The following is a 27305-nucleotide window of genomic DNA, read 5'->3' as shown; positions in this document are numbered from 1 at the left end:
TTCATGGATTATTTAATCACAATTCCTCAACTAGTTATTTCTTTGGATAACATGTTAGTCTTGCCAAAATTGATAAATTTAATTAGAAAAGATATAGTAAATGAATGATGGACAAAAACACTAAAGTTTTATTAGTGTTTTGAAAATCAGTCCAACTTTACACAAAAAATTATTGTCTTATATTTTTGCTCTTGAATGAGAATTCTAAAAAAGCCATACAATCATTTTTTATCAATAAATAAAAATAAAATAAGGAAATAAAAAAACTAACAATCACTAGTTTTGTAGTAAATCGTAAAACAAAAAAGAAAAAAATAACCTATCTCAAGACCAAGTTATTCCAAACATAAGAGGAGAAGATGGTGAATTGTGATATTCAAAAATTAAAAATAAATTTTAAAATATTTTATTTAGAAAACTAATATGATGGTACAATCAAACGAAAGAGACAAAATGACTAATTAATATAAAAAGAGAAATACAATAGAAATAAAATACACGATGAAAAGTAAATAGATAAGAGATAGAGAGATTGCACCAATGACTTATACATGTCCGATCTAACTACTTGTCCTACTCATGTCTCCGTAAACTTACTCATTAGAGTTTCCCTAAAAGTGACTTGAACATTTTATATGACCAACTCATGAACCTTCTTACAACATATAGAGCTTTTACACATGTTAAGTGTCATACTCCAATTTTGCCCTACATATTTTTGCATTGATTCATTTTCCCAGTTTATTTCCATATGCATCAACACGACGATTTCATCCGGTCATAAATTATACTCAATTCAAAGATCATTCCTCCGCATATAGTGAATAAAGTCAATAATTTGATTTTCCTATGATCATCATATGTCCAGCGTTCATCCATGCCCAATTTCTTTTACAAACGTTTATATGTACTTTACTTGTCTTTATGCATATCTCATGTCATATGCTAAGTTGCTTCTTTTGCATATCTAGGTCAAAACATTTTGATCATTAAGTTTTTTTCGGATCTTCATAAAAATATATAAAGATTTACTTTTGGTTACATTATATATTTGTTTTTTTTGCATCTAGAATTTTAAAGATTTTATTAAGAAAACTCAAATGTATTTAAAGTCATCATATTTTATCATGTTTCAATTAATTAGTATTCTTTAATTTGAATAATTAAAATTTGGAATAATGTGATTAACATAAAAGCAAATCTTATGTTTGGTAACAAAGCAAATCTTAATTTCCTTAACCACAAATAAAAAGCAATGGTGTGCAGCTTTAACTTTTTAGTGATGAAACCTCTCTTGATTTGGAGATATAAATTCACCACCTAAAGCATGTAAAAAAAATAATTAGTTAATTAATTATATCAAAATATATTAAATATTAAATCATCCTAATCATCATTGCCTTGTTATTAAAATTATTTTTTTAATCCTAATCATCAGTGCCACAAAAGCAAAACTGGAGGGAGACCATGAAAATCTCAAGGAAAATAAACTCCAGGGATCAAAAAGTTGGGTTTTAAAATGGAGGAACTAAAAGCTAAAAAAACATCAAACTAGAGGGATCAAAAGTACATTTAAATATTTTTTTTATCATCCATTATCTCATTTTCCACAAGAATATCATCCAAAATTTATTTTCATATTATAAAAGGTGATTGAGGCTCATTTATCACCTAATTAATAACATATTATTCCAAAACTTTATCCAATAAATATATCAAGAAAATAGGCCTAAAAAACCACTCTTGGTAGATTAGCCACTTTAGAAATTAACACAATAAATGTGAAATAAAAACCTTTAAATAACTTCTATAACCCCAAAAGTAACCTCATAAAATCACCTTTAATGTCAAAGCATAAATATTTTAAAAAACAAAAATTATCTTGAGGTCCATGCTTTTAAAACTATCATAGTCACAAACAATTTATTTAACCTATTCTTCACTTAAATATATATCCAACACATATGTAATATAAGAACTATGAGATAAAAAAGGAAGATTCTCAATATATGATCTAACTAAAATAACATACTTAAGGTGATTCTCAAAATGATTGGAGATAACTTCAAGAAGACTAGGAACTCCTTCCACCCGAACGCCATTATCGTTTAGGTTGGTAGTTTAATAATTTCCTATCTATCCGACATTAGCCTATGGGATCTTTTTTTGAATTTGTGTCACCATCCTTCGGCAAGAATGCTAAAATCTTTTTCCACTAGATATTCCTTATAATTGCGTACTTAGTACTAAAATAATTTTAAATGTGTAATTGTTGGACATGACTACAGAATAATCTATTAGAGAAGTGTCATAATCCATATCCAACAATTTTTTTCTTCCAAATTGATAAGATAGGCTCCATGATCCATTAGTCATTGGCCGAAATCTTTTAAGAATTTTGAAAATATATGAAGTTTAGAAAAATCTTTGAGTGTGTATGTGCATTACATTATTACTTTGATAGCTACTCACACTTAATATAACATAAGATCCTATCAAACGTATTCTTTGATAGCTACTCACACTTAATATAACATAAGATCCTATCAAACGTATTAGTAGATAACGCAATAACCACTTGCATGCTTTTTGCAGTTGACTTTATTTTTTGGTGAAAATCTTTAGCTTTGAATATCTTTGGACAAATTATCAGAAATCTTTTTTGCTTTTTGGTTTATTTGATGTGTAAGTATTTCTTTAGTTTACGGAGTTTATCATTTTTCTTACTTTATTTTATTATAATAAAAAATAGTCAAAATTATACTAAAAGTCCTTTAAGTTATTTTTGTGTAACATGTTGGTTCTTTAAGTTTTTTTTAACAACTTGATCCTTTAAGTTACCAAGCGTGTGTATCATTATCCTTTTTAATAGGGTAAATATGCTAATTATAGATGCAATTATTTTGAGTGGTATGAAAATTATGAAATACATCCACAAATACAACAATAGCAGATTTGTAAATATTCAAAATATAAAGAAAATGATATAGGAATAACTCTAATGGACCAAATTATTAAAAAAAGACTTAAAAGACCAATTTGTTACAGAAAAGTAACTTAAAGAATGTCCGGTGTAATTTTACCTAAAAAATAAGAGTACCTTTAAACATATAGAACCACATATCTACCCTTATTATCAAGGACACAAAGATAGGTATAAAATAATAAAAATACGTTTAAAAAACAATAATATATATTTTTTCAAAGAAAAATATTATTAAAACTTTTAAGAGAAAACAAATTTCTAAGGCATACTAGGCCAAAACCCAAAAAATAAAATAAAATAGATTACATTGAACTACCTCGTTAAAAGTCTTATTAAAAAAATTCTTTGGAATAAAACCTTATCAAGGGAAAAAAAGTGTATTACATATAAAATAATAGAGCTAAATAGAATTTAATAGAGCTAAATAGAACTTAAAAGAGTATAGTTTAAAGTTATGTTTAATATAATATTTACAATATACTATATAATAGCTACTTTTTATTAATATATATTTGTAAGAAAAAAACAAGATCTGAATGAGGTAAAAAGTCCATTAAATTTGATTAAAAAGTACAAAGAATCATCAAGAATATATAAAATTTAAGAAATTCAAAATAAAACTGCTAATATTTTATTTTATTTATTTATAATTCATCATTAATTAATAAGAATATAATAGCACAAGCATATAAATCACTCCTAAAACTAAAAATCACAAATTTCAATAAAATATAATTGTAATTATTCATAAATAAAATATATTAATTTTAAATATATTTTAAGGAAAATGGTTCAAATCAATTCCTGGTGGACGATATGCTCTTCCGCCATGTGCCTTCACCTGATGAATATTAAGACCTACTTCAGATGAAAAGATTCGATTGCATGTTGGACATTGTTTTGGTTCTTTTTCGGTGTGAACTCCTTGATGACCATACAAACCATTAAGAGATGTGAAAGATCGGCCACATCCTGGTGCATTGCACTTGTATTCTTTGCTCATTGTTAAACTAAATAAACAAATAAACAATTAAATTATATATATTGAATTAGCATGGGAGATCAATCACGAATATACACCATTGTAAGAATTTGTTTTAACAATATAAATAATTTATTTAAACTTGTTTATGTTTAATCAATATTTAAATCTAAAGTTCATATATATATATATATATATATATATATATATATATATATATATATATATATTGCAAAAACATAAGAATCATAATAATGAAAAACAAACCAGTTATAAGAAATAAAGAAAAGCTAACTATCATTAGTTTTCGAGTAACTTATAAAACAAGAAAGAAAAAAAAAATGTATACCTAGCCTGAGACTTCCTTATTTCACTAGTTTTTCCTTGGATGGTTTTTTTATTGTGTCCTTTTCCAAGAATAAAGGTTCCTATTTATATTAGTAAAATTTGTTTACACAATTAAAAATTCAATTAATTTAATTTATTCTTTGCTAAAATTTATTTTAACGAAAAATCAAATAAAATATTCAAATAGCTATCTTAATCAAATCTTGAGTAAAGAGTAATATTATATTTTAGATTAAAATAAAGGTTTTTGCATTAAAATAAAAAGATCACTCTCACATTTTAGCATTATAAAGTTTTTGTTACAATTTTTTTTGACAAAAATATAAAAGTATAATTCTCACATAAATGGGCTAGTGACAAAATTTAATTAGAAGATATCTTAATGAGATTAATGAAAATCAAATAAGATAATCAATTAATGTTTTTTTGATTGAAAGTCATTAATAATATAATTTTATAATTTTTAATTAATTAATTTCATTATTTTTTATTTTTCATTATATTATTTTTTATTTTGTTATAAATAAAATATAATTTTAACTTTATTTTATAGTTAAGAAAATTACCCGCACATTATTTCAGATTTAAATTATCTCTATCTTATTTTACCTCAACCTCTATGAACATAAAACCACAATATTTAATTAATTTATTATAAAATAATAAAATCATACATATTGAGAGAAACACCAGTGAATTATTTTTAAAAAATTAAAATTTAAAAGACATAAAATATTTTTATACTTAAAATTAGCCGTGATTGGTCCAATTTTATAGAGAAAGTTATGTCTTATATTATTTCTCTTTACATACAATCATTTTATATCCTAAAATAAATATGATATTTTAGATTAAAATAAGGGATTTTGCATTAAAATAAATAAAAACCACTCTCCCATTTTAGTATTATAATTTTTTTGATAAAAATACATATAAATATAAAAAAATCCTAACCAAAATAGGCTAGTGACATATTTTAATTAGATGATATTTTAATGAGATTAATAAAAATCAAAGCAGATAATCAATTTATTTTTTATTCAAATTTACTCATCAATAAAATAGTTTTCATTAAATTTAATTATTTATCTAAATTTTTTATTTTGATTTTGATCATAATATTTTTTATTTTTTATAAATAAAAAGTAATTTTAACTTTATCATATAGTTAACAACATTAGCGACATGTAATTTGATAATCTCTATCCTATTTTACCTTAACCTCTCTCAATATCAAATCATAATTATTTAATTAATTCAATGATAAAAAATAAAAATATACATGTTGAGAGAAATACTACTGAAACATTTAAAAGAGAAATAAAATTTAGAAGAGATAAAATATCTCTATACTTAAAATTAACCATGATTCATGGATTATTTAATCACAATTCCTCAACTAGTTATTTCTTTGGATAACATGTTAGTCTTGCCAAAATTCATAAATTTAATTAGAAAAGATATAGTAAATGAATGATGGATAAAAAAATTAAAGTTTTATTAGTGTTTTGAAAAATCAGTCCAACTTTATACAAAAAATATTTTTGCTCTGGAATGAGAATTCTAAAATAGCCATACAATCATTTTTTATTGTGTTTTTTTTCAAGAATAAAGGTTCCTATTTATATTAATAAAATTTGTTTACACAATTAAAAATCCAATTAATTTAATTTATTCTTTGCTAAAATTTGTTTTAACAAAAAAAATAAAAATAAAATATTCAAATAGGTAATCAAATAAAATAAAATATATTCTTATTTTTAATCAAATTTTGAGTCAAGAGCAATATTATATTTTATATTAAAATAGAGGATTTTGCATTAAAATAAAAAGATCAATCTCACATTTTAGCATTATAAAGTGTTTGTTACAATTTTTTTGACAAAAATATAAAAGTATAATTCTCACATAAATGGGCTAGTGAAATTTTTTAATTAGAAGATGTCTTAATGAGATTAATGAAAATCAAATCAGATGAGTAATTAATTTTTTTGATTGAAAGTCACTCATTAATAATATCATTTTATTATTTTTAATTAATTAATTTCATTCTTTTTTATTTTTCATTATATTATTTTTTATTTTGTTATAAATAAAATATAATTTTAACTTTATTTTATAGTTAAGAACATTACCAGCACATTATTTCATATTTAATTTATCTCTATCTTATTTTACCTCAACCTCTATGAACATAAAATTACAATATTTAATTAATTCATTGTAAAATAATAAAAGCATACATATTGAGAGAAACACCATTGAATTATTTTTAAAAAATTAAAATTTAAAAGAGATAATATACTTTTATACTTAAAATTAGCCATAATTGATGGATTATTTAATAACAAATCTTAAGATAGTTATTTCTTTGGACAACATGTTAGTCTTGCCAAAATCCATAAATTTATTTAGAAAATATATAATAAATGAATGATGGATAAAAAACTAAGAAGTACATATTATTAGTGTGTTAAAAAACCGGTCCAACTTTATAGAGAAAGTTATGTCTTATATTATTGCTCATTACATACAATCATTTTCTATCATAAAATAAATATTATATTTAAGATTAAAATAAGAGATTTTGCATTAAAATAAAGAAAAACCACTCTCCCATTTTAGTATTATAATTTTTTTGATAAAAATACATATGAATATAAAAAAAAATCCTCACCAAAATAGGCTACTGATAAATTTTAATTAGATGATATTTTAATGAGATTAATAAAAATCAAAGCAGATAATCAATTAATTTTTTATTCAAATTTACTCATTAATAAAATAGTTTTCTTTAAATTTAATTATTTAATTAAATTTTTATTTTATTTTTAATCATAATTTTTTTTATTTTTTATAAATAAAAGTAATTTTAACTTTATTATATAGTTAACAACATTACCAACATATTATTTGATAATCTCTATCCTATTTTACCTTAACCTCTCTCAATATCAAATCATAATTATTTAATTAATTCAATGATAAAAAATAAAAATATACATATTTAGAGAAACACTACTGAAACATTTAAGAGATAAAATATTTCTATACTAAATATTAACCATGATTCATGGATTATTTAATCACGATTCCTCAACTAGTTATTTCTTTGGATAATATGTTAGTCTTGCCAAAATTCATAAATTTAATTAGAAAAGATATAGTAAATGAATGATGGATAAAAAAACTAAAAAGTTTTATTAGTGTTTTGAAAACTTAGTCCAACTTTATACAAATAAATTGTCTTATATTTTTGCTCTTTAATGAGAATTATAAAATAGCCATACAATATTTTCTATCATAAAATAAAAATAAATAAAAAACAAAAAAAACTAACAATCAATAGTTTTTTTAGTAAATCGTAAAACAAAAAAGAAAGAAAATTGACCTATTTCGAGACCAAATTATTCTAAACATAAGAGGACAAGAGGGTGAATTGTGATATTTAAAAATTAAAAATAAATTTTAAAATATTTTATTTAGAAAATCATTATGCTGGTACAAATCAAACGAAAGAGACAAAACAACTAATTAATACAAAGAAAGAAATACAATAGAAAGAAAATACACGACGAAAAGTAAACAGATAAGAGATAGAGAGATTGTACCAATGACTTGTACATGTTCGATCTAACCACTTGTCCTACTCCTGTCTCCATAAACTTACTCATTAGAGTTTCCCTAAAAGTGACTTGAACATATTATATGACCAATTCATGAACCTTCTTACAACATATAGAGCTTTTATACATGCTAAGTGTCATACTCTAATTTTATCCTACCTATTTTTGCATTGCATGATTCATTTTTCCAGTTTATTTCCATCTGCATCAACATGACGATTTCATCTGGTCATAAATTATACTCAATTTAAATATCATTCCTCTGCATATAGTGAATAAAGTTAATAATTTGATTTTCCTATGATCATCATATGTCCAGAGTTCATCCATGCCCAATTTCTTTTACAAACGTTTATATGTACTTTACTTGTCTTTATGCATATCTCATGTCACATGCTAAGTTGCTTCTTTTGCATATCTAGGTCAAAACATTTGGATCATTAAGGTTTTTTGGATTTTCATAGAAATATATAAAGATTTACTTTTGGTTACATTATATACTTGTTTTTTTTTTTGCATCTATCATTTTAAAGATTTTATTAAGAAAACATAATTGCATTTTAAGTCATCATATTGCAATTAATTCGTATTCATTACTTTGCATAATTAAAATGATGAATAATGTGATTAACATAAAAGCAAATCTTATGTTTGCTAACAAAGCAAATCTTAATTTCCTTAACCTCAAATAAAGCATGTAAAAAAATAATTAGTTAATTAATTATATAAAAATATATTAAATAACAAATCATCCTAATCATCATTGCATTGTTATTAAAATTATTTTTTAAATCCTAATCATCAGTGCCACATAAGCAAAACGGGAAGGAGACCATACAAATCTAAAGGAAAATAAAGGTTAGGGATAAAAAAGCTGGTTTTTAAAATGGAGGGACTAAAAACTAAAAAATATAAATTAGAGGGATCAAAAGTGCATTTAAGCATTTTTTTATCATCCATTGTCTAATTTTCCACAAGAATACCATCCAAAATTTATTTTCCCTTTATAAAGGGTGATTGAGGCTCATTTATTAGCTAATTAATAACATATTTTGTCAAAACTTTATCCAAGAAATATATCTAGAAAATAGGCCTAAAACAACCACTCTTGGTAGATTAGCCACTTTAAAAATTAACACAACAAATGTGAAATAAAAACCTTTAAATAACTTCTAATTTGACTAAAACCCCAAAAATAACCTCATAAAATCACCTTTAATTTCAAATCATAAATATATTTTTTTAAAATTAATCTTGAGGTCCCGGACTTTTAAAACTATCATAGTCACACACAACTTGTTTAACCTATTTTTTCACTTAAATATATATCCAATACATATGTAATATAAGAACTATGAGATAAAAATTAAGATTTTCAATATATGATCTAACTAAAGTAACATACTTAAGATGATTCTCAAAATGATTGGAGATAACTTCAAGAAGACTGGGAAATTCTTCCACCCGAACGCCATTATCGTTTAGGTTGATAATTTAATAATTTCATTTCTATCCGACATTAGCCTATGAGCTTTTTTTTTGAATTTGTGTCACCATCCTTTGGCAAGAATGCTAAAGTCTATTTCCACTATATATTGCTTATAATTGCGCACTTAGTACTAAAATAATTTTAAATGTGTAATTGTTGGACATGACTTCAAAATAATCTATTAGGCAAGTGTCATAATCGATATCCAACAAATTTTTGCTGCTAAGTTGATAAGATAAGCTCCATGATCGAGTAGTCATTGGCCGAAATCTTTTAATAACTTTGAAAATATATGAAGTTTAAAAAAAACTTTGAGTGTGTATGTGTATTATGTTATTACTTTGATAACTACTCAAACTTAATATTACATAAGATCCTATCAAACATATTAGTAGATAACGCAATAATCACTTGAATGCTTTTTATAGTTGACATTATTTTTTGGTGAAAATCTTTAGCTTTGAATGTCTTCGCACAAATTATCAGAAATCTTCTTGCTTTTTTTTTATTTGATCTGTAAGTATTAATTTAGTTGACGAAGTTTATCATTTTTTTACTTTATTTTATTATCATAAAAAATAGTCAAAATTATATCAAAGGTCCTTTAAGTTATTTTTGTGTAACAGGTTGGTTCTTTAAGTTTTTTTTAACAACTTGGTCCTTTAAGTTACCAAGCGTGTGTACCGTTATCCTTTTTTAATCCTGTTGAGATTAGCCGAATGATCATTTTCACTGAGATGTTTATTTCATCTTCAGTTCATCTACTATTGCCTGTTTTTGTCAGCATAAACACAACATGCATTTACGCATGCATATACATCATGTGTAACTAAATTCATAATTCATATTGCATCCCCTGTGTTGCTTTACTTAACTTGGCTGCGTTTATCCCCCAAGTGATATATATTTCCTCTCTTCAGTAGAGTCGTCGACTTTAAGCAGAAAGTGTATACCCTTTCTAAATTCCCACTAAGTTTATCCCTCATGGAAGATTTTGATTTAGCTTTCCTTTCCATATTTGTATAGGATAAATCTCCAATTTTAGCTCATTCCTCACTGAGAAGAGTCTTGTTTGAATATCCCTCTCCAGCTTATTTATGGATTTAACCTGATTATGACAGGTTTGATATTGAATCTCTCTAGGCCGTAAAAACCTGGATTGATGGTACATTTATTTTGTACTTCCAAATACTTCGATCCCCTATGAAAAACTTGCTTATGGTTCCCCATCAAAGACGAATTTTGTTCCCCAACAGCGTCCTTGTAACACTCCCTTTGAAATTCCGACAATAAGTGGCGGTCTCTTCATTTGAGAAGCTCATTTTGTTCCCGGATTTTGTTTCAAATGAAAAATGGAAGTCTCTTCTCTGAGAAGTTTGTCTCTTCCTAGTGAAGTTAACACACATATCAACTTCCTTATTCTTCCATCAAATGGTTATCTCTCCGGAAAATTCCCGTCAGAGAAGTTTGTCAGAACTCTTTTACCCTTTTCAAGAGGAAGTCTTGATTAAAGAAGAAACTGAAATTTGTTCGTGGCATACAACCCGAATCATTTGGGGAAGTTTATTTACCCTTTTCAAGTGGAAGACTTGATTAAAGAAGAAATTGAAACCCATTCATGGCATACAATCCGAATCGTGTGAAAATTTATTCGACAACAAGTGGCGGTCTCTTTATTTGAGAAGCTTGTTTCGTTTTGGATGACAAATTGGAGTATTTTCCGAGAAGTTTGTCTATCCCCAATGAGATCCTTTCATCAAATGGTTATCTCTCCAGAAAATTTCCGTCAGAGAAGTTTGTTATAGCTCTTTTACCCTTTTCAAGTGGAATACTTGAGTAAAGAAGAGACAAAGACTCGTTCGTGACATACAACCCAAATAGTTTGTTGAAGTTTACTTACCCTTTTCAAGAGGAATACTTGATTAAAGAAGAAATAGAAACCCATTTGCGGCATACAATCCGAATAGTGGTTGAAGTTTATTATCCAACGACAAGTAGTTGTCTCTTTATTTGAGAAGCTTGTTTCTTTCTGAGCGACAAGTGACAGTCTCTTCTCCGAGAAGTTTGTCCATTCCCCATTTGAAGTTTATCAACATATCAATTACTCTTCTGTTAGATGGTTGTCTCTCCAGAAAATTCCCGTCAGAGAAGTTTGTCGAAGATTATCGTTTTGCTTTATCTTCCCCAGAATGAAGTTAACTATGACTAATGGTAATTTCCCCAATAAGTCCGTTATCAAAAATCATCATCTCATCAAATGGCTATCTCTCAAGAAAATTCCCTCTAGAGAAGTTTGATGAGATTTCTTTCAGATGATGCTATTTTCTCTTTACTTGAGAAATTTGTTTCGAAGATCCCCGGTGGAGTCATTGGTTCCCATATCCTATTTAGTGATCACCCTTTTCTCAAATACAAGTCTATTAAAGAAGAAACTGAATCCTTTTTCCAATATTAGAAGTTTGTTCTCATTCAATTATCAGAACCTACATTCTCGTTCCCCGGTGGAGTGTTAATTTTACCCCCTATAATTTAAACATTTCCCCCAGTTTGTTAGCCTTTGGTGTTATTTCCCGGTGTTAGTCCCTTTCCTCTCTGTTTGGTTTCTCCAGCAATAGTGTGTCTCTTGTGGCATCATTACCCACAGAAATTCAGAGTTTTTCATTCACATCATATTGTAAGCATTATTGCGGTATCTGTATTTGAGAAGCTTGTCAAAATTATACCAGAGGTCCTTTAAGTTATTTTTGTGTAACAAGTTGGTTCTTTAATTTTTTTTAACAACTTGATCCTTTAAGTTACCAAACGTGTATACTGTTACCCTTTTTTAATAGAGTGAATATGTTAATTGTAGATGCAATTATTTTGAGTGGTATGAAAATGATTAAGTACAACTAGAAATACAACAATCAAAAATTTGTAAATGTTAAAATATGAGGAAAATGATGTAGGAATAACTCTAATGGACCAAATTGTTACAAAAAAAGACCAACTTGTTACACAAAAATAACTTAAAGAATGTCTGGTGTAATTTTGCGTAAAAAATAAGAGTGCCTTCAAACATATAGAACCACATATCTACCCTTATTATCAAGGACAAAAACATAGGTATAAAATAATAAAAATACGTTTAAAAAACAATAATATATATTTTTTCAAAGAAAAATATTATTAAAACTTTTAAGAGAAAACAAATTTCTAAGGTGTACTAGGCCAAAACCCAAAAAATAAAATAAAATAGATTACATTCAACTACCTCGTTAAAAGTCTTATTGGAAAAAATCTTTGGAATAAAACCTTATCAAGGGAAAAAAGTGTATTGCATATGAAATAATAGAGATAAATAGAATTTAAAAGAGTATATTTTACTTATGTTCCTAAAGTGTTACTAGTGAAGAAGAAGGATGGTAGTATGCGGCTGTGTATTGATTATCGCCAGTTGAATAAAGTCACCATTAAGAATAAGTATCCCCTGCCAAGGATAGACGATTTGCTACATCAGTTGAAAGGAGCCTGTGTGTTCTCGAAGATTGATTTACGATTGGGCTACCATCAAATCAGAGTTAAGAATTTAGATGTACCAAAGACTGCATTCAGAACCCAATATGGCCATTATGAGTTTCTTGTAATGCCTTTTGGTGTGACGAATGCCCTTGATGTTTTCATGGACTACATGAATCAGATATTTCAACCTTACTTGGACCAGTTGTCGTACCTCGATGAAAAATGTGAAAACACGACCTAGCGACGCGCAATCGTACGCTCGCAATGATGGACTGAACAGAGTCGCCACCGAGCTTTATTTATTCCTAAAAAGGAAAGGGGAAATATTGATAAAACCCAAGAAAGAACGACAATGATATTGGTCGTCGCAACCAAATCAGGGTTCAGGAGTCGATTACGCAAGGGGAAGGTATTAGCACCCCTCACGTCTGTTGTACTCAACGGGAACCGTTAGGTTAGTTGTGTGCGTTAGTGTTAGTTTGAAATGTTAGGCTTTTAATTTATTAAGTGAGAAAGAAAGGATGAGAGAAGAATATTTTTGGATTTTCGACGAAGGACTAAACCTAAGTTTTTTATTAGTGGACCTGACAAGATTTACAAATCCTGCTCCTACGTATCTCAACAGAGAAATCAAGGCTTACGTAGTTCTGGGTAGAAAAATGTTTGTTTGTTGGTCGATTTTAGCGGAAGCTACTTTGTGTCAAATCGACGAAAAAATTGTTGGACTACCCAAAATAGGTGGAGAAACATTGCTTTGCATTGTTTTGACACAAAGTACCTTTCGTTTGAGAAAAGGTTTAAGAGTCAATCGCACGGCGGCGAGAAAAGAAATTGATTGGTTTGAAGTGTTTTGAGTAATGGCGAGAACTTGGATGAGCGAGACATCCATCTCGAATCCTAGTCTCAGGAGTGCGTGGTATCCACCACGTTCCATTTCCATCTTATTTGCAAAAATGTTTAATAAGAATTAAGTGTTTTTGAGGTTTGATTGAGAAAGGGTTTGAAGAAACCGCATTGACAATTTTAAATGATAGCGAGAGATAAGATAGGCGAGGCATCCACCTTGAATCTTAATCTCAGGAGTGCACGGTATCCACCATGTTCCATTTCCATCTTTATTGAAAAATGTTTAGATAGGAATTAAGTACTTTGAGTTTTGTTGTGAAAATGACTTGACACTAGATCAAACATTGAGGGACGTTTAAGAGAAATTGGAATGAGTGTTTGAGAGAAACAGAATAGATAAATTTGGATGATGGCGAGATCTAGGATAGGCGAGATATCCATCTCGAACCCTAGTCTCAGGAGTGCGTGGTATCCACCACGTTCCATTTCCATCTTTATTGAAAAGGTTCTAAATATGAATTAATATTTTTTGAGTTTTTATTATGAAAAATGGCTTGACGTTGGATCAAGCATTTGATGAAGATTTGAAAGAAATGGAATAGAATGGGAGGAAGAAATGGATTGATTTGTTTATTGAGAAAATACTCGATATTGGATCGAGTCTTATTTTTGATCTTTTGGAAATGGTTGATTTTATTCTTGTGTTAGTAGCTAACTAAACAGTCAAGTAATAAAGAAATAAAACAGTAAAATTATTACACATCGGGGGAGTGGGGTACATTTTGTCAAATGGGGATTCAAAATAATGGAATAATTAAATCGGGCCCAAACAACAAACAATGCGATGTATGAGTGTAAGTGCAAGAGAACTGTCTCATTATAAGAAGGCCCAAGAGTAAGCCATGTGAAGAAAATAAATAACACGACAAGTTATATATACAAAACACTCAAAAATTTAATTGAAAGAAACAACATCGGGATGTGCACGGATACAAATCGGGATGCGAGGATGCGAATCAAAGTCGCATAATGCAAAGACGTGCAAGGCTGATGGAAATTGAAAAGCAAACAAGAAATCTAGATAATGTGCTCAAAGCCGGTTTGCACATATTGACAATAATTGAAATGTCATATGTGATTAATCAAAACGCGGCGAAATACCATCCATGTATCGATAAAAATAATCATGGATAAACAACATGGGAATTGTTGAATCCATAAATTAAAATCGATGTTTAACAATTAAAATAAATAAAAGGGGTAAACATTATGAGGGGATTAAAAAGAAATGTGAAATAGAAATTAAAGTGTTGCAAAAATCAAATATGGCGCACACGGGTATTAAACCCAGGACTAGGAGCTTGCCAAAGTATCCTTTTACCAACTCCGCCAGATAGGCATCCTTGTCATATGGTTTCAAACGCTAATACATAACATAACAAAGGACGCACCAAACCTTTTAAATAAAACACAAAGTTGAAAACAGTAGCAACGGATAACCAGAGATCAGTTTTCTTTCCATTTTGAACATCAAAATTTTACAGCAAGATAACATCACAAACAAACTGGCGGCGATAATGCTAAATCAAACATGGAGGCTTCTATAAAATCAAATCGGAACACAACCATGGTTCTCTCAAGAGGATGCAAAGCAGAATCGAAACATAGAAATAAAGCTCGGAAAGGAAGCTAACCGGTTGCGGCGAGCTCGACCGGCGAATGTAGGTAAGCGTTTCGCCTGAAATTTTTCCCCTAACGTTTCCTTTCTTCTTGTTCGTCTCTTCTGAGCTCCCGTTTGTCCTACGCTTTTTGTTTTTTGGCAGAAACCTTCCTTCCTTCTTAGTGAATAGTAGCAACTCTTTTTGTTTTTTCAGAATTCGCCCTTCCTGGTGGGTGAACAGTGACGGCTCTCCAAACTTAGGGTTTTTCCGTTCTTCCTCTTTATGAACAGTGGCCTCTCTTATATATGACTCATCTCCTCTCTGCTGTGTTGCTGTGTTTTCTCAGAGTAGTAGGAAGTGTCTGTACGGAAGACGTTTGGAACTTTGTCCTTATTCCAGCTTGTGGTCCCTCTCCTTACGTTAACCTTTGTGTTAGTAACAATTGCATTTACCACTGTGAATTTTTGAAAATGTTTTAATTACAACTCAACTAACTGTGTGCTAAACCAATGTCGCAGGGCCTGTTCGGGCACGATATCGTTAACTTGGCTTCACTACGGTAACCTTTGACATAATGTTTTCTGCATCAACAATGGGATCTGCAGAGCTCAACCTCAACTTCTGAGCTACATCAGCCAGCGAGATGCGAGAATATGATATACTGATGTTGCGCAAACCAGTCCTAATGACATTATGACGCAGTCGAACAATCAAATTATTGGTCCCGTCTGTCTTGAAAGTGGTAGCATACTTCTCTGCAACATTCCGAAACAACTCTAAATCACCAATCCTCACAACATTGGTAAGTCCAAAGTATGGCCTCAAAGCTTTCTCCATTCCTTTCTGCACGAATACAGTCCTCTCAGGAATTTCTCCTAACATTAACGAACTATAATGGCCCCCTTGTTACACTGAATTTGAAAACCCTGTGCTGCAACTGGTGTTTTACGAGCAGCCTGCAGGAGAGACTCCTTTGCATCGGTATACTCCAACTGAATAGTCTGAATTTTCCCAAGGTAGAAGAGATAGCGACAAAACTGCTGGTTTGAATGTGCCTCAAATCGCGGAGCCTTAGACCTCAGCTTCTCTGCTTGATCATATAGGTTATAGTGGAGGTAGTTACGCAGTAACAGATTAAGAAGTGTTTCCTGACCAAGTTCATCATGGCGCAGGGTAGCAATCCTGTGCAACTGAAACAGGTTTCCACGAATTTCAGCAAGATCTCCAGTAAGCTCATAGCTATATGAGTAATAAAAGTACAGTCTTGAGGCTATAACATCAACAGTTTTTCTGTTCAAGTTCTTGAGCCGGTCAATGCTAGCTGAGGAACAGGCTTCCTTTTTTAATGTCGGCGGAGATTCCATATTGGCAACTTAAGGAGAGCTGACTTTCACTGAAGCATTATCATCAATGGCTAAATCGGATACCTCATTGACTAAATCTATTTCATGTTCACCGTCTGCTGAAGCTACGGGCGATGCCTCTGGGGAGTTTTCTTCAGAATTCTGCAGACTCCAGTACATGATGCTAGCAGATAAAGTAAGTATCATCTTCTGGTTTACCTCTATAATGTCCTCAGGTAACAGGAAAATGGAGCATCCGATTTTTCGGGCGACACTGAGGATATATGTTGAATTCAACTTCTTGTCATCATCAGTCTCCCCTTTAGTAACTAGAGTCCAGTTGACCACTCTTGGCTCTACAGTGCTCAAAAGCTCAAGGAAGAAAATACCGTTGGAAATATTTTTATCCTTGAAACTCTCCATTTGAGACGTTCTTCCAGCTTTCTTCACTTTGTTGTTTGCCCAGTTTAATATATCAGCATCTGTAATCTCTTTACCTTGGGAGTGTGATCTTAAGTTTCTCAGAAGTTGAAGCATGGTAAATCGCATAAGCTGCCACAGAAATGCTAGTAAGAGCTTCTTATTCCCTTGTACAATATCATTACCAGCAACATTTACCAAGCAAAAGTTAAGGTCCTTCCCAATTTTTATAACTTGGTTGCAATTCTCCACTTTTTGAAATGGCATCTTTATAGGAGGCTTTGTTGCCTGCTTCCAGTTGACAGATCCAGGTGAAACCTTATCAAGAACTTCTAATAGAACCCATCCATTTCTGACATCCTCGAAAACATTATTGACGTAAGTAACAATTCCAAGACTATTAATCCAGAGTCTGAAGCATCTTTCTTCCCGAGATGTCTGTGCATCTATGGATGTACAACATAGTAGTTACTCATGGTCATAATGCTGATGAAGAATCCACTACACATGAGCTTGATTCGGTGTACGAGTTCCAGAGCGACAACTTACTTTGGTGCAATTACCAAACCAGCTAATTCAACTGTTAGCAATTCGAAGTTAGGAATCCATAACAGAAACAGAGCTGACAGTTGCGCCAACCAATCATCCAGTCACCGCAGTCATAACAGGTAAATCAAACTCGCTGCATGAGTGTTATCTTGGAAAGTGCCAAAACATTTCCAACGAAACAACATTGACCGATACCGGTAACATCATCATGGATATGTGAAAGCCAAGACAAATAGCCAATCGGTAACACGACCTTCCCAAATATCGCATCACATTTCATTTAACTGGCTAACATCTCTCAAAGAGAAAATTAACAGAAATCATTTGAACCAAGGCCTTGCATCGTCATCATCATGGCTGCCCTTTCATGGAATGGGGAATCAGGTTTATCTCCATTTATTCTGCCATTTCGTTCATGGTCTTGATGATTACCACGATCATCTCTCAATCGGCCCTCCTGACCCAACCTTTGCTTTAAAGGCTTGTCCTGAGCAAGTGAATCATTCTTCATATTGAAATCATTCGATAACATAAAAGCCCTTGGAGACCTTTGCACATCATCTCTATAATGGTAACTGTTTTTGGCATCCTGTAAATCTGCATTATCTCCCTTGATAATCCTGGTAATCGAAATATCAGTAGTTTGAGTAAGTCTTCTGCTGAACAGTATGAGGTGTACTTGCAGCCTGATATCCTTGTTGTGCGGCATCAGGCAGACTTTGAATTACCACTGGATTCTGTTTCATGTGTGAGAAAATTAAGGTTTGATGGAAGATTTGTTCCGTTAAATGAAGCAAATGATACTGCAAATGTTTGAGATGGTATAACCTCAACTCCTCGTATGTGGTCACATACTGTGAATAAGCATTGGTCAACCCTGCTATAACAACATGAGTGTTGCTACCAAAGCTTTTGTCACCACTTAGCACTGTCTTCACTGCATCACGAAGCCGTCTCCCAGCCATTGTTATAAATTCTCCTGGTACACTAAGAATAACAAACTGTCCAATTCGGAAGATCTGGATTGGAAGTATTGAAGGAACCCAATCATATGGAAGCTTCATTTACTGGTGGGGTAGATTGTTGAATAGTAGGCTGGCCAACAGTAGATGTGAACAAAGGTTGCGGTTGCTGATACTGCAAACTATGCCATGGGCCTGCATTATTGAAAGGTGATGCCGCTGTCAATCCAGGAGGTGTTAATGAAGCAACACTGGCTGGGAAAGTTGTGAAGTTGCCCGCAGCTGGAGCTGATCCTGCCAAAGGCCCTTGGGCTCCAGAAACGTGAGCAGGTAAGGATGATGGAACAGACAACTGGGACAACATAGATTCAAGCGAATTTACATTTGAAAGACCCTGATATGCTTTTACCACAGGTGCAACATCAAAGGAGGCCCAATTGCTATCGCCAGAACTTGTTGGATTCGCAAGTTGAACCACGGTAACTGGTGTGATTTGAGGAATTGCTGGAGCAAAAGGTGGTTCAGGAATATCATCAAAATCAATAAGGCTCCTGATAGTCTCAAGCTTAACTTCTGTTTGGGTTCCATTACTGGATGCCACACTACCGGAAGACGCTGTTCTCTGTGTGATTCCTGAGCCATTAACAACCTGTCCGCTGTTTGCTATCAGGTAAAGAATGAGTTTGCGGATCCCACTCTTTAAAGAATATTTCTTTTGCATGCTGATTTCCTCCTTCTTGAAGTGCACTAACTTCTTGTGCAGTAAATTTAACCATGGAAACTGATTTTACTCTATGAGTAAAATCTCGATGTATTCCACTACAACTTGTGCAAACAAACGTCCAGAAATTTGTGCATACATATTGCGGTCCCAAGCTATTGCAATTAATGCATCTTCGATTCTGTGTAAGTTTGAGGAGACCTTGAATGATTCGTTCATTTTTTCTTATCTTCCTTTACTCGACTTGTCATCTCCACTTCTAAGAACTTAGAAGATGATGAATGTGCAGAAGTAATACTCTGATTTTGCAGGAGATAAAGAAGCAGTTAAGCAGCCTTTTTTAAGCTGACGATGACGGACAATGAGAAAGATCCAGCAGTATAACAACCAGAGAGAGGAAGTGATTTTCTGAATTGGTAAATTACGGCATTGTACAGCTCAGAATTTGCATCCATTTTTGCCGGAAAGAATTTACTGTAGATTTTTCGAGTCTCCATTATTTCCTTACAAGAAAGGAAATTTTCCACTTTCCACGAAAATGAACTTCTTTTCCCAGAACTATCAAGAAGGGAACTGCTGCTGTTTAACTCAGAATCATGCTCAGTAAAATCCTGCATTATTGATGTCTCTTTCAATATAAGAACTTCAACTGAGAAAATGACAGTGTCTTGGACAAGAAAACCTGAATCTTGATCAAATAGACTAGTAAGCGTCACAAATTCACGCCAACCCCAATCCTTTGCAGCTTTAGAGTAGCGGTTCTGAGATTCCTTGGTGACAGATTTGTCCTCCATTCTCTCGGGGATAAACAATAAGACGACAGTCCCTATTACCAATCTGAAACCTTCTACTCTTAATGCAAAGACCCGTAATTTTCCTCTTTTTCAGTAAATCCTTCAACCTTGTGAAATTCTCAATCCTCCAAGTGAACTTTCCAATGTGACCATCTGCTGTCCAAATCACTGCCATCATTCTTGCTGACAGATTGAAATTCTTCAATTGTACCCTCAACTTCAGATGCTCCCCAAAGCTCCCGTATTACTTTTTTTGCATCATTTATTCTCCCAGCCTTGCAAAGCCAGCGTGGGCTATCAACAGCAAATTGCATACCTAGGCCAACAATAAAGCCATGGACGCTTGCAATATACAACATTGTCCTCCACCAGTGTGGATCATTCTCAGAAGGAATTCCAAGAGATAATGATGCAATAATACCAAGACAGGTACCAATTTGACATAAGGACCCTAGGGAATCCTTATATTTCGTTGGAGCAACCTCAGGTATATATATATATATATATATCGGAACAAGAACAACATTCACACCTATACCAAGATCAACAAGAAACCTTCCCCAAAGTATCTCATCCAAGGAGCGGGCATTTTCACTTATTATTGCACCAAGGATCAAGGGTATGGCATCAATTTGAAAAGTGAGGCGACAACCAAGTTTGTCAACCAAAGAACCAGTGCTTATGCTCCCAATAAACGCGCCAACAATAAATATACTAACAACAAGTCCCTCAATGGACGAGTTTCCCTGAAAGCCAAGTTGCTCGCGTGAAAATCTTCCATATATTCATGTGATAAGATGCTTTGTTCATATGCCACATCATGATTGAATGAACGAAATAAATGAAATATGAATGAGTATGTAGAATTCCTTCAATATGGATGGAATTTTTTCAATGTGAATGAAGAAAATATGAATGCAAATTTGGAATGTGAAAAACGTAAAAAAATATGAAATAGTAAATATGAACATGAATGAAGGATATGAAGGTGAATGAAGAAAGAATGTAAACGAGTGATTGATGGGGAAAAATTTTCAGGGTCAAAATCGGGGTATGACAGTTGCCCCTATTTAAACATCCTCCACTAGAGAAAAATGAAACAACACTTTTTCATCGGATCGCAGTGGGGGATGGTTAAATAACATAGAGACCCAGATTTTGATCCTGAAAAATGCAAATGCTATGATATGATATGCATGGGTGAAAGATTCTTTATTTATGAATTTATCTTGTTAGGGACACGGTGAATCCTTAACAGGAGATGCCACTGGACAAACCAATCTGTGGGGAATACTGATGGCCCACAGAGAAACAGACACAATAGGGTAAAACAAACCGCTGGGGATAACAATCATGTTGGAGAATCAGACACACACTAGAGAGTACTCAAAGTGAAATTCGATGAACGACACTTAGAATACAAGAGATTTCGGCAGTAAGTTCACACATGACTTACTAAACTCGAATAAGAGAAATTTCTACAACAGGTTCATACATGACCTGATAACACCGAAACAATCATAGAGAAAGATTCTTCAAAACAGGTTCATACATGACCTGGTAATACTGGAATGAAAGCTCAACAGCAGGTTCATACATGACCTAGCAATGCTGGGGAATATCAAGAAGTTCTGACAGCAGGTTCAGACATGACCTAACAAACTCAGAAAAATTCAAAAAGAGTATATCAACAGGTTCATACATGACCTGATGACAAACTTGAACATTTTGAGAAAATTTCCACAACAAGTTCATACATGACTTGACGATACTGGAATAATCAAAGAGAAAGATTCTCCAAAGCAGGTTCATACATGACCTGGTAATACTGGAATAAAGGCTCAACAGCAACGGGTTCATACATGACCTGACAATGCTGGGGAATACCTAGAAGTTCTGACAGCAGGTTCAGACATGACCTAACAAACTCAGAAAAATTCAAAAAGAGTATATCAACAGGTTCATACATGACCTGATGACAAACTTGAACATTTTGAGAAAATTTCCACAACAAGTTCATACATGACTTGACGACACTAGAATAATCAAAGAGAAAGATTCTTCAAAGCAGGTTCATACATGACCTGTTAATACTGGAATAAAGGCTCAACAACAACAGGTTCATACATGACCTGACAATGCTGGGGAATACCAAGAAGTTCTGACAGCAGGTTCAGACATGACCTAACAAACTCAAAAAAATTCAAAAAGAGTATGTCAACAGGTTCATACATAACCTGATGACAAACTTGAATACTTTGAGAAAATTTCCACAATAAGTTCATACATGACTTGACAACACTGGAATAATCAAAGAGAAAGATTCTTCAAAACAGGTTCAGACATGACCTGGTAATACTGGAATGAAAGCTCAACAGCAACGGGTTCATACATGACCTAACAATGCTGGGGCATTCAGAGAATTTTCAACAACAGGTTCATACATGACCTGACAACACTTGACTATTCAAAGAGTTCTCAATTAACAGGTTCATACATGACCTGACATTGCTTGCGAAAAATCAAAGGGAGTTTTATCAATAGGTTCATACATGACCTGAGAATATTGGAAAACATACAAAGCAAGTTTCATCAATAGGTTCATACATGACCTGACACTTTAGAATACATCTGATAGTCCTGGATATTTCTCACAAGAAATTCATCCAATCACAGATTTTGGAGATCCCTAACAGGGAATTTATGCAAAACAAAGATAAACGGAAGTCTTCTTATAAATAGAACATCCACGCAAAAGGCTACGATGATTATTTACAAAGAAAATCAAACAAAACCTCCAAGCTTCTGGGAACTCGTCAAGATGGTGAGTCATACATGACTTTCACGGAACCATCAGGAAAGACAAGGTATTCAAACTCTCTGTACGTGCCAACAACAATTGGACTTTGACCGTAAGCAATGGATTACAACCAGATTCTTTAACGGATTTTGCCAACAACAATTGGACTTGATGAAAGTCATTAGTAAACAATTACCGGCTACAACGGAGTTTGCCAGCAACAACTGGACTTGAAATGATGTTGGCGACAACCAAACTTCAGATATCAATCACAAATGTATTTACAAACAGACTGACAGTGATGCCAACAACAATTGGATTTAAAATGAGTTCTAGTAACAACTGAGCTTGGAATAATGCTAGTGACAGTTGAATTTTATGAGACACCAATGAGCCTTAAAATAGTGCTAGGGAATGGCATAAGGGTTCTGGAAGTGTGTCAGAACAAAATGACATGTTCGGGAATTCATCGGAGAGTAAAAGAAATGAATTCTGGAAATGCATCAGAATTACAAGTGACATTCTGGAGATACATCAGAATACAGACATATCCGATAATACGCCGAGGAAATTCTAGAAATACATCAGAATACAAGCCAAACATATTTGAGCATACATCAGATAGGTGAGGAAACATCTGGAAACACATCAGACAAGTTATGGAAATACATCAATAAACCAAGGAGTAATCCGAAAATTCATCGGATAATCCAAAAAGGAAATGAACCTCATGGACAAATTTTTTGATAGGTGCCAACTGAGTTGGATTTGAAAATGACTACGGAAACCGGATGATGGTTTAAGGGCACCAAAGAAAAACTAGAATTAAAGGTCAAAGAATATAGGATCAACAACAAGACCTGGGTCAATGCAAAATGAGTACGAAGTACATTTCGGTTATGCATGATTTGAATTCTTTTATGCATGATATATGAATGATCATAATTATGAGAATGTTGACACTTGAGTGGACTGGGAGTTGTAGAGGCTTTTTATGGATATCATGATTCCTTAACACCGAGAACTCAACCAAATATTTTGTGATAGATGTTGTCAAAGGAGAATTCTATCAAGTTTGACGGCCACAACTTAGCCAAATGGATCCTTTCAGAGGATTAATGAATCGTGCTAGCATAACTTTTGGGCACTCGTCTCAAACTCAATAGTTGTTGATGTATGGCAGAATTTGTTTGAGTAATTTGAAAATATGAAGGGGGTCTGCCCCTCTGTGGCTCATCTTGCCCTAGTCTGTTGGGTCCTTGAAAATGTTCACCTTGAAAGTGAGTTTGAAACAGCTCGACATGAGACGATCTCGAGATGGCTTGCCCCAATGTTTGCATACCGCAGTGACCTGACCCTAATTCACCAAAACCTGGAATGGTAGACTTCTGATTGAATGTCTTTGGGTAGTTGGACTCAATGAGCTTCCGAGGTGGCTTGCCCCGGTCTGAGTCTTGAAGCAAATCACTTTTTGCTAAGTGAACCTTGGGGTGATTGGATCGGATTGAATGATACTCAAAGTGATTTTCCCATGACTGGACTTCCTTCACCTTATCAAATTCCTCAATTGTATATTGTTGGAATTTCTTTAATGCTAGGTGTTGACTTGCAAATAAGATTGTGCATTCAAAAATGGTAATTTTAATGCAGTGCTTATGCAAAAATTTGAAATCAGAGTTTATTGATATGAACGGGTGAAATACAGCGAACGAGTCATTGATAAGAACACAATGATGATCAAGTCATTCACAACATGCAAATCTGTGCCATCAAATGGTTAACAAAAATCATTTGGAGTCAGGTTAACACAACCTTGTTGTAGTATGCTTTCAGAATAAACTCTGCCTCAATTAGGTCTTTTAAGGATTGTAACATGGTCTGGTTCACGGTTTTTTGAAACAAAAGGATATAAGGCTCAAAATTTATTTTTACCCACCCCTTCTTCTTGATGATCTCCAGTTCCTATGTTCGGTTAATTCAATACACGCATTCGACTTCGAAGGTGCGAAAGTGAAAATGAAGGTTCAAGGTGAGATTTTCTTGAAATGGCAGTCACCTTATTTTGTTTTTGTTGAGGATTTAATGACCTCTTTTGAATGATTTTCTTTATCCCTAATTTTACCTGGACCGCTTGTTTGAAGCTTTCGGTCCATCGGGATGCCCTGACTTTTGCCTAAGTCATTTTGTGGTGTTTGACTTAGCGGACTTTTTTCTGTTTTTTTTACGTGTTGACTGCCAGGTTATTGGTGGATGAGGATCAACCAACACTAATTTTAGCTTTTCTCAACTTCTTCGACACCTCAACATGTGCGCGAAGGATAACATGTGGTTGAACCTAATTGGAGGGCGTACATATGGACGAATTTTTTGAAAGATCAAATGCACGGTCAAACTATCTAAACACAACTACCCTGCCCCAGGTTAAGATTAAGGGTTTTAGACCCGAAATAAACACCAACTTCTAGGCTCAAAGTGGTTGTCTAGGGATTAACTCCTTATCACTTCAGTGTTTGGGGATTTAAAATAATGCCTTACATCATCAACAAGGTTTTACTCAAAAGCATACCACAACAATTTTAGGTGTTTCGTTTTCATCATCCTCCTTCCAATCTTTGTTAACACAATGGTTTGATAAATAAAAGTGAATGAGAGGAGTATTTTTGTTTTTAACATGAATGAAAAACGAGTGAATACAAATGGATCAATTCAAAAGATGCATAAACATTTCATTAATCTTACCAATTCAAAGAAAACAACAATGCTTAAAAGCAATTAACAGTCAACATGCGAGGAAACTACAAAAGAAATGCTGAAACAACCAAATAATTGCCAGCTTTAGGGAATGACTTCTTCAAACTTGATCCATTAACCTATGGGGACACCCCTTGAGACCTTCGCACTTATCCGGCCGATGGGTTAACATTTACCACCAAGCTTCCTTCTTGGAAGGATATGTACCTGTTGTCAATCAACTGTTGTACTTTGGCTTTGAAAGCGTTGCAGTCTTCAGTTGAGTTCCCTTCTGATCCGGCATGATATCCACATTTCTCATTTGGGTCATGCCCGGGTGGGTAAGGTTGTGGAACCGGCTTAAGAGACTTGGGAACCACCAACCAGTTTTGAATCAGAGGTTGTAGGAGTTGGCTATATGTCATGAGGATTGGATGACGAGGATCATTTCTTCTTTCCAAGTTATTTTGAGGCCTATGTTGATTTTGATATCTCGGGCCTTGGGCTTGTTGATTTGGATGAGGAGCAAACCAGGATTGTTTGTAATGAAGACCAAAAGGTAGTGTTTGCTGGTACGACACTTCAGGCATTGCTAACTGCTCATTTTCAGCCACTTGAAGGTTAGGATCAACAAACTTTTTGATATTGGCACGACGATCTTCAAATTCTTTTCCTTCAATCTGATCGTTGGATGCAACCCTCTTGGATCCACTACTCACTTCTCCTTTGCTTCCGTTGCCATGGGTAGTGACATTAGAAATCCGAGGTGATATCTCAATTCTCTTATCGGGACACGATGATATCTCATTAGCCACCTCCCTGACTTCTTCCTTGTGGTACAAAACCTTGAGGGGTTTCTGAGGTCCTTTGCCTTTCTCACTACTTGGCCCAGAAATCAAGATGTATGTACCTGAGCTTTCCTCCTTGAGTGTTGGTGACCTAATGTCAATCAACCTTTGCAGCTTAAACTTAAAACTCTTGCATTCCTCGATGGAATGCCCCATTGTTCCAGTATGGTATTCGCACTTGACCTTCGGGTGATCTTCTTCAAATACTAAGCTCTTTTTGTTAATCAGCTCTCGTACCAAGGCTTTCAACGCTAAGCAAGAATCTAGGTTATGTCCCACTGCCCCTTTATGGAATTCACATGTTGCATTTGGATTGTACCATGGCAGGTATGGTGACGCAGGTGTGAGAGCTCAAGGGGTCACCAAAGTATTCTGGATCAGTTGTGGGTAGAGCTTGCTATATGGCACCAGAATTGGGTCGTTGTGATTTTTGTTCCCCTTGTTCTGATTCTGATTTTTGCTTTGAACATGACTTTGGTGATTTTGAGGAGGAATAGTCAGAGGATGTTGATGATGACATCCTGAGGGAGGTCCATATGCTAGTAGGTGAGGAGTTTCCATATAGAATTTCCCTTAACTTGGGGTAACATCAGATGGATGTGGAGTAGTAGCTCCCTCTGTTGTAGCAATGGGTATGGGATGACCCTCTTTCCTCAATAAGGCTTGCAGGGTTTCCACGACCCATCCCACTTGGCTCTT

At 32.9% G+C, this 27305-nt stretch overlaps 2 protein-coding genes and 1 pseudogene across 2 annotated transcripts; all 3 read right to left on the bottom strand.

Annotated features, from left to right (window-relative positions):
* Positions 1–15979: 15979 nt before the first annotated feature.
* On the bottom strand, positions 15980–16827 carry LOC127103716 (probable 26S proteasome non-ATPase regulatory subunit 3; annotated as a pseudogene).
* LOC127103715 (fimbrin-5) lies at positions 16813–18716 on the bottom strand. The gene is made up of 4 exons (XM_051040949.1): positions 18580–18716; positions 18184–18371; positions 17752–17782; positions 16813–17665 (listed from the first exon to the last, which is right to left on the bottom strand). Exons 1-4 carry the CDS (start codon positions 18714–18716, stop codon positions 16813–16815), a joined length of 1209 nt encoding a protein of 402 aa, XP_050896906.1.
* Positions 18717–20347: 1631 nt separating this feature from the next.
* Positions 20348–26500, bottom strand: LOC127103714 (probable plastidic glucose transporter 1). Its single transcript, XM_051040948.1, has 2 exons — positions 26478–26500; positions 20348–21002 (listed from the first exon to the last, which is right to left on the bottom strand). Exons 1-2 carry the CDS (start codon positions 26498–26500, stop codon positions 20348–20350), a joined length of 678 nt encoding a protein of 225 aa, XP_050896905.1.
* Between the last annotated feature and the right edge of the window lie 805 nt (positions 26501–27305).

Source organism: Lathyrus oleraceus, chromosome 7 (assembly GCF_024323335.1).
Source record: "Lathyrus oleraceus cultivar Zhongwan6 chromosome 7, CAAS_Psat_ZW6_1.0, whole genome shotgun sequence".
Lineage (NCBI taxonomy): Eukaryota > Viridiplantae > Streptophyta > Magnoliopsida > Fabales > Fabaceae > Lathyrus > Lathyrus oleraceus.
Note: the sequence above shows the minus strand (reverse complement) of the source record. Positions and strands in the feature narration are given on the sequence as shown.

What these genes read in the sequence shown, in the direction of transcription:
- LOC127103714 (XM_051040948.1), bottom strand. Translation starts at nt 26,500, where the DNA reads ATGGCAACGGAAGCAAAGGAGAA. An exon ending in GCAACGGAAGCAAAGGAGAA is followed by an intron (nt 21,003 to 26,477) that starts GTGAGTAGTGGA and finishes AATATATGGAAG; the next exon opens with ATTTTCACGCGAGCAACTTG.
- LOC127103715 (XM_051040949.1), bottom strand. Translation starts at nt 18,716, where the DNA reads ATGGCTGGGAGACGGCTTCGTGATGCAGTGAAGACAGTGCTAAGTGGT. An exon ending in ACCACATACGAGGAGTTGAG is followed by an intron (nt 18,372 to 18,579) that starts GTTATACCATCT and finishes TTCGATTACCAG; the next exon opens with GATTATCAAGGGAGATAATG. An exon ending in CCGATTGAGAGATGATCGTG is followed by an intron (nt 17,783 to 18,183) that starts GTAATCATCAAG and finishes AATTGCTAACAG; the next exon opens with TTGAATTAGCTGGTTTGGTA.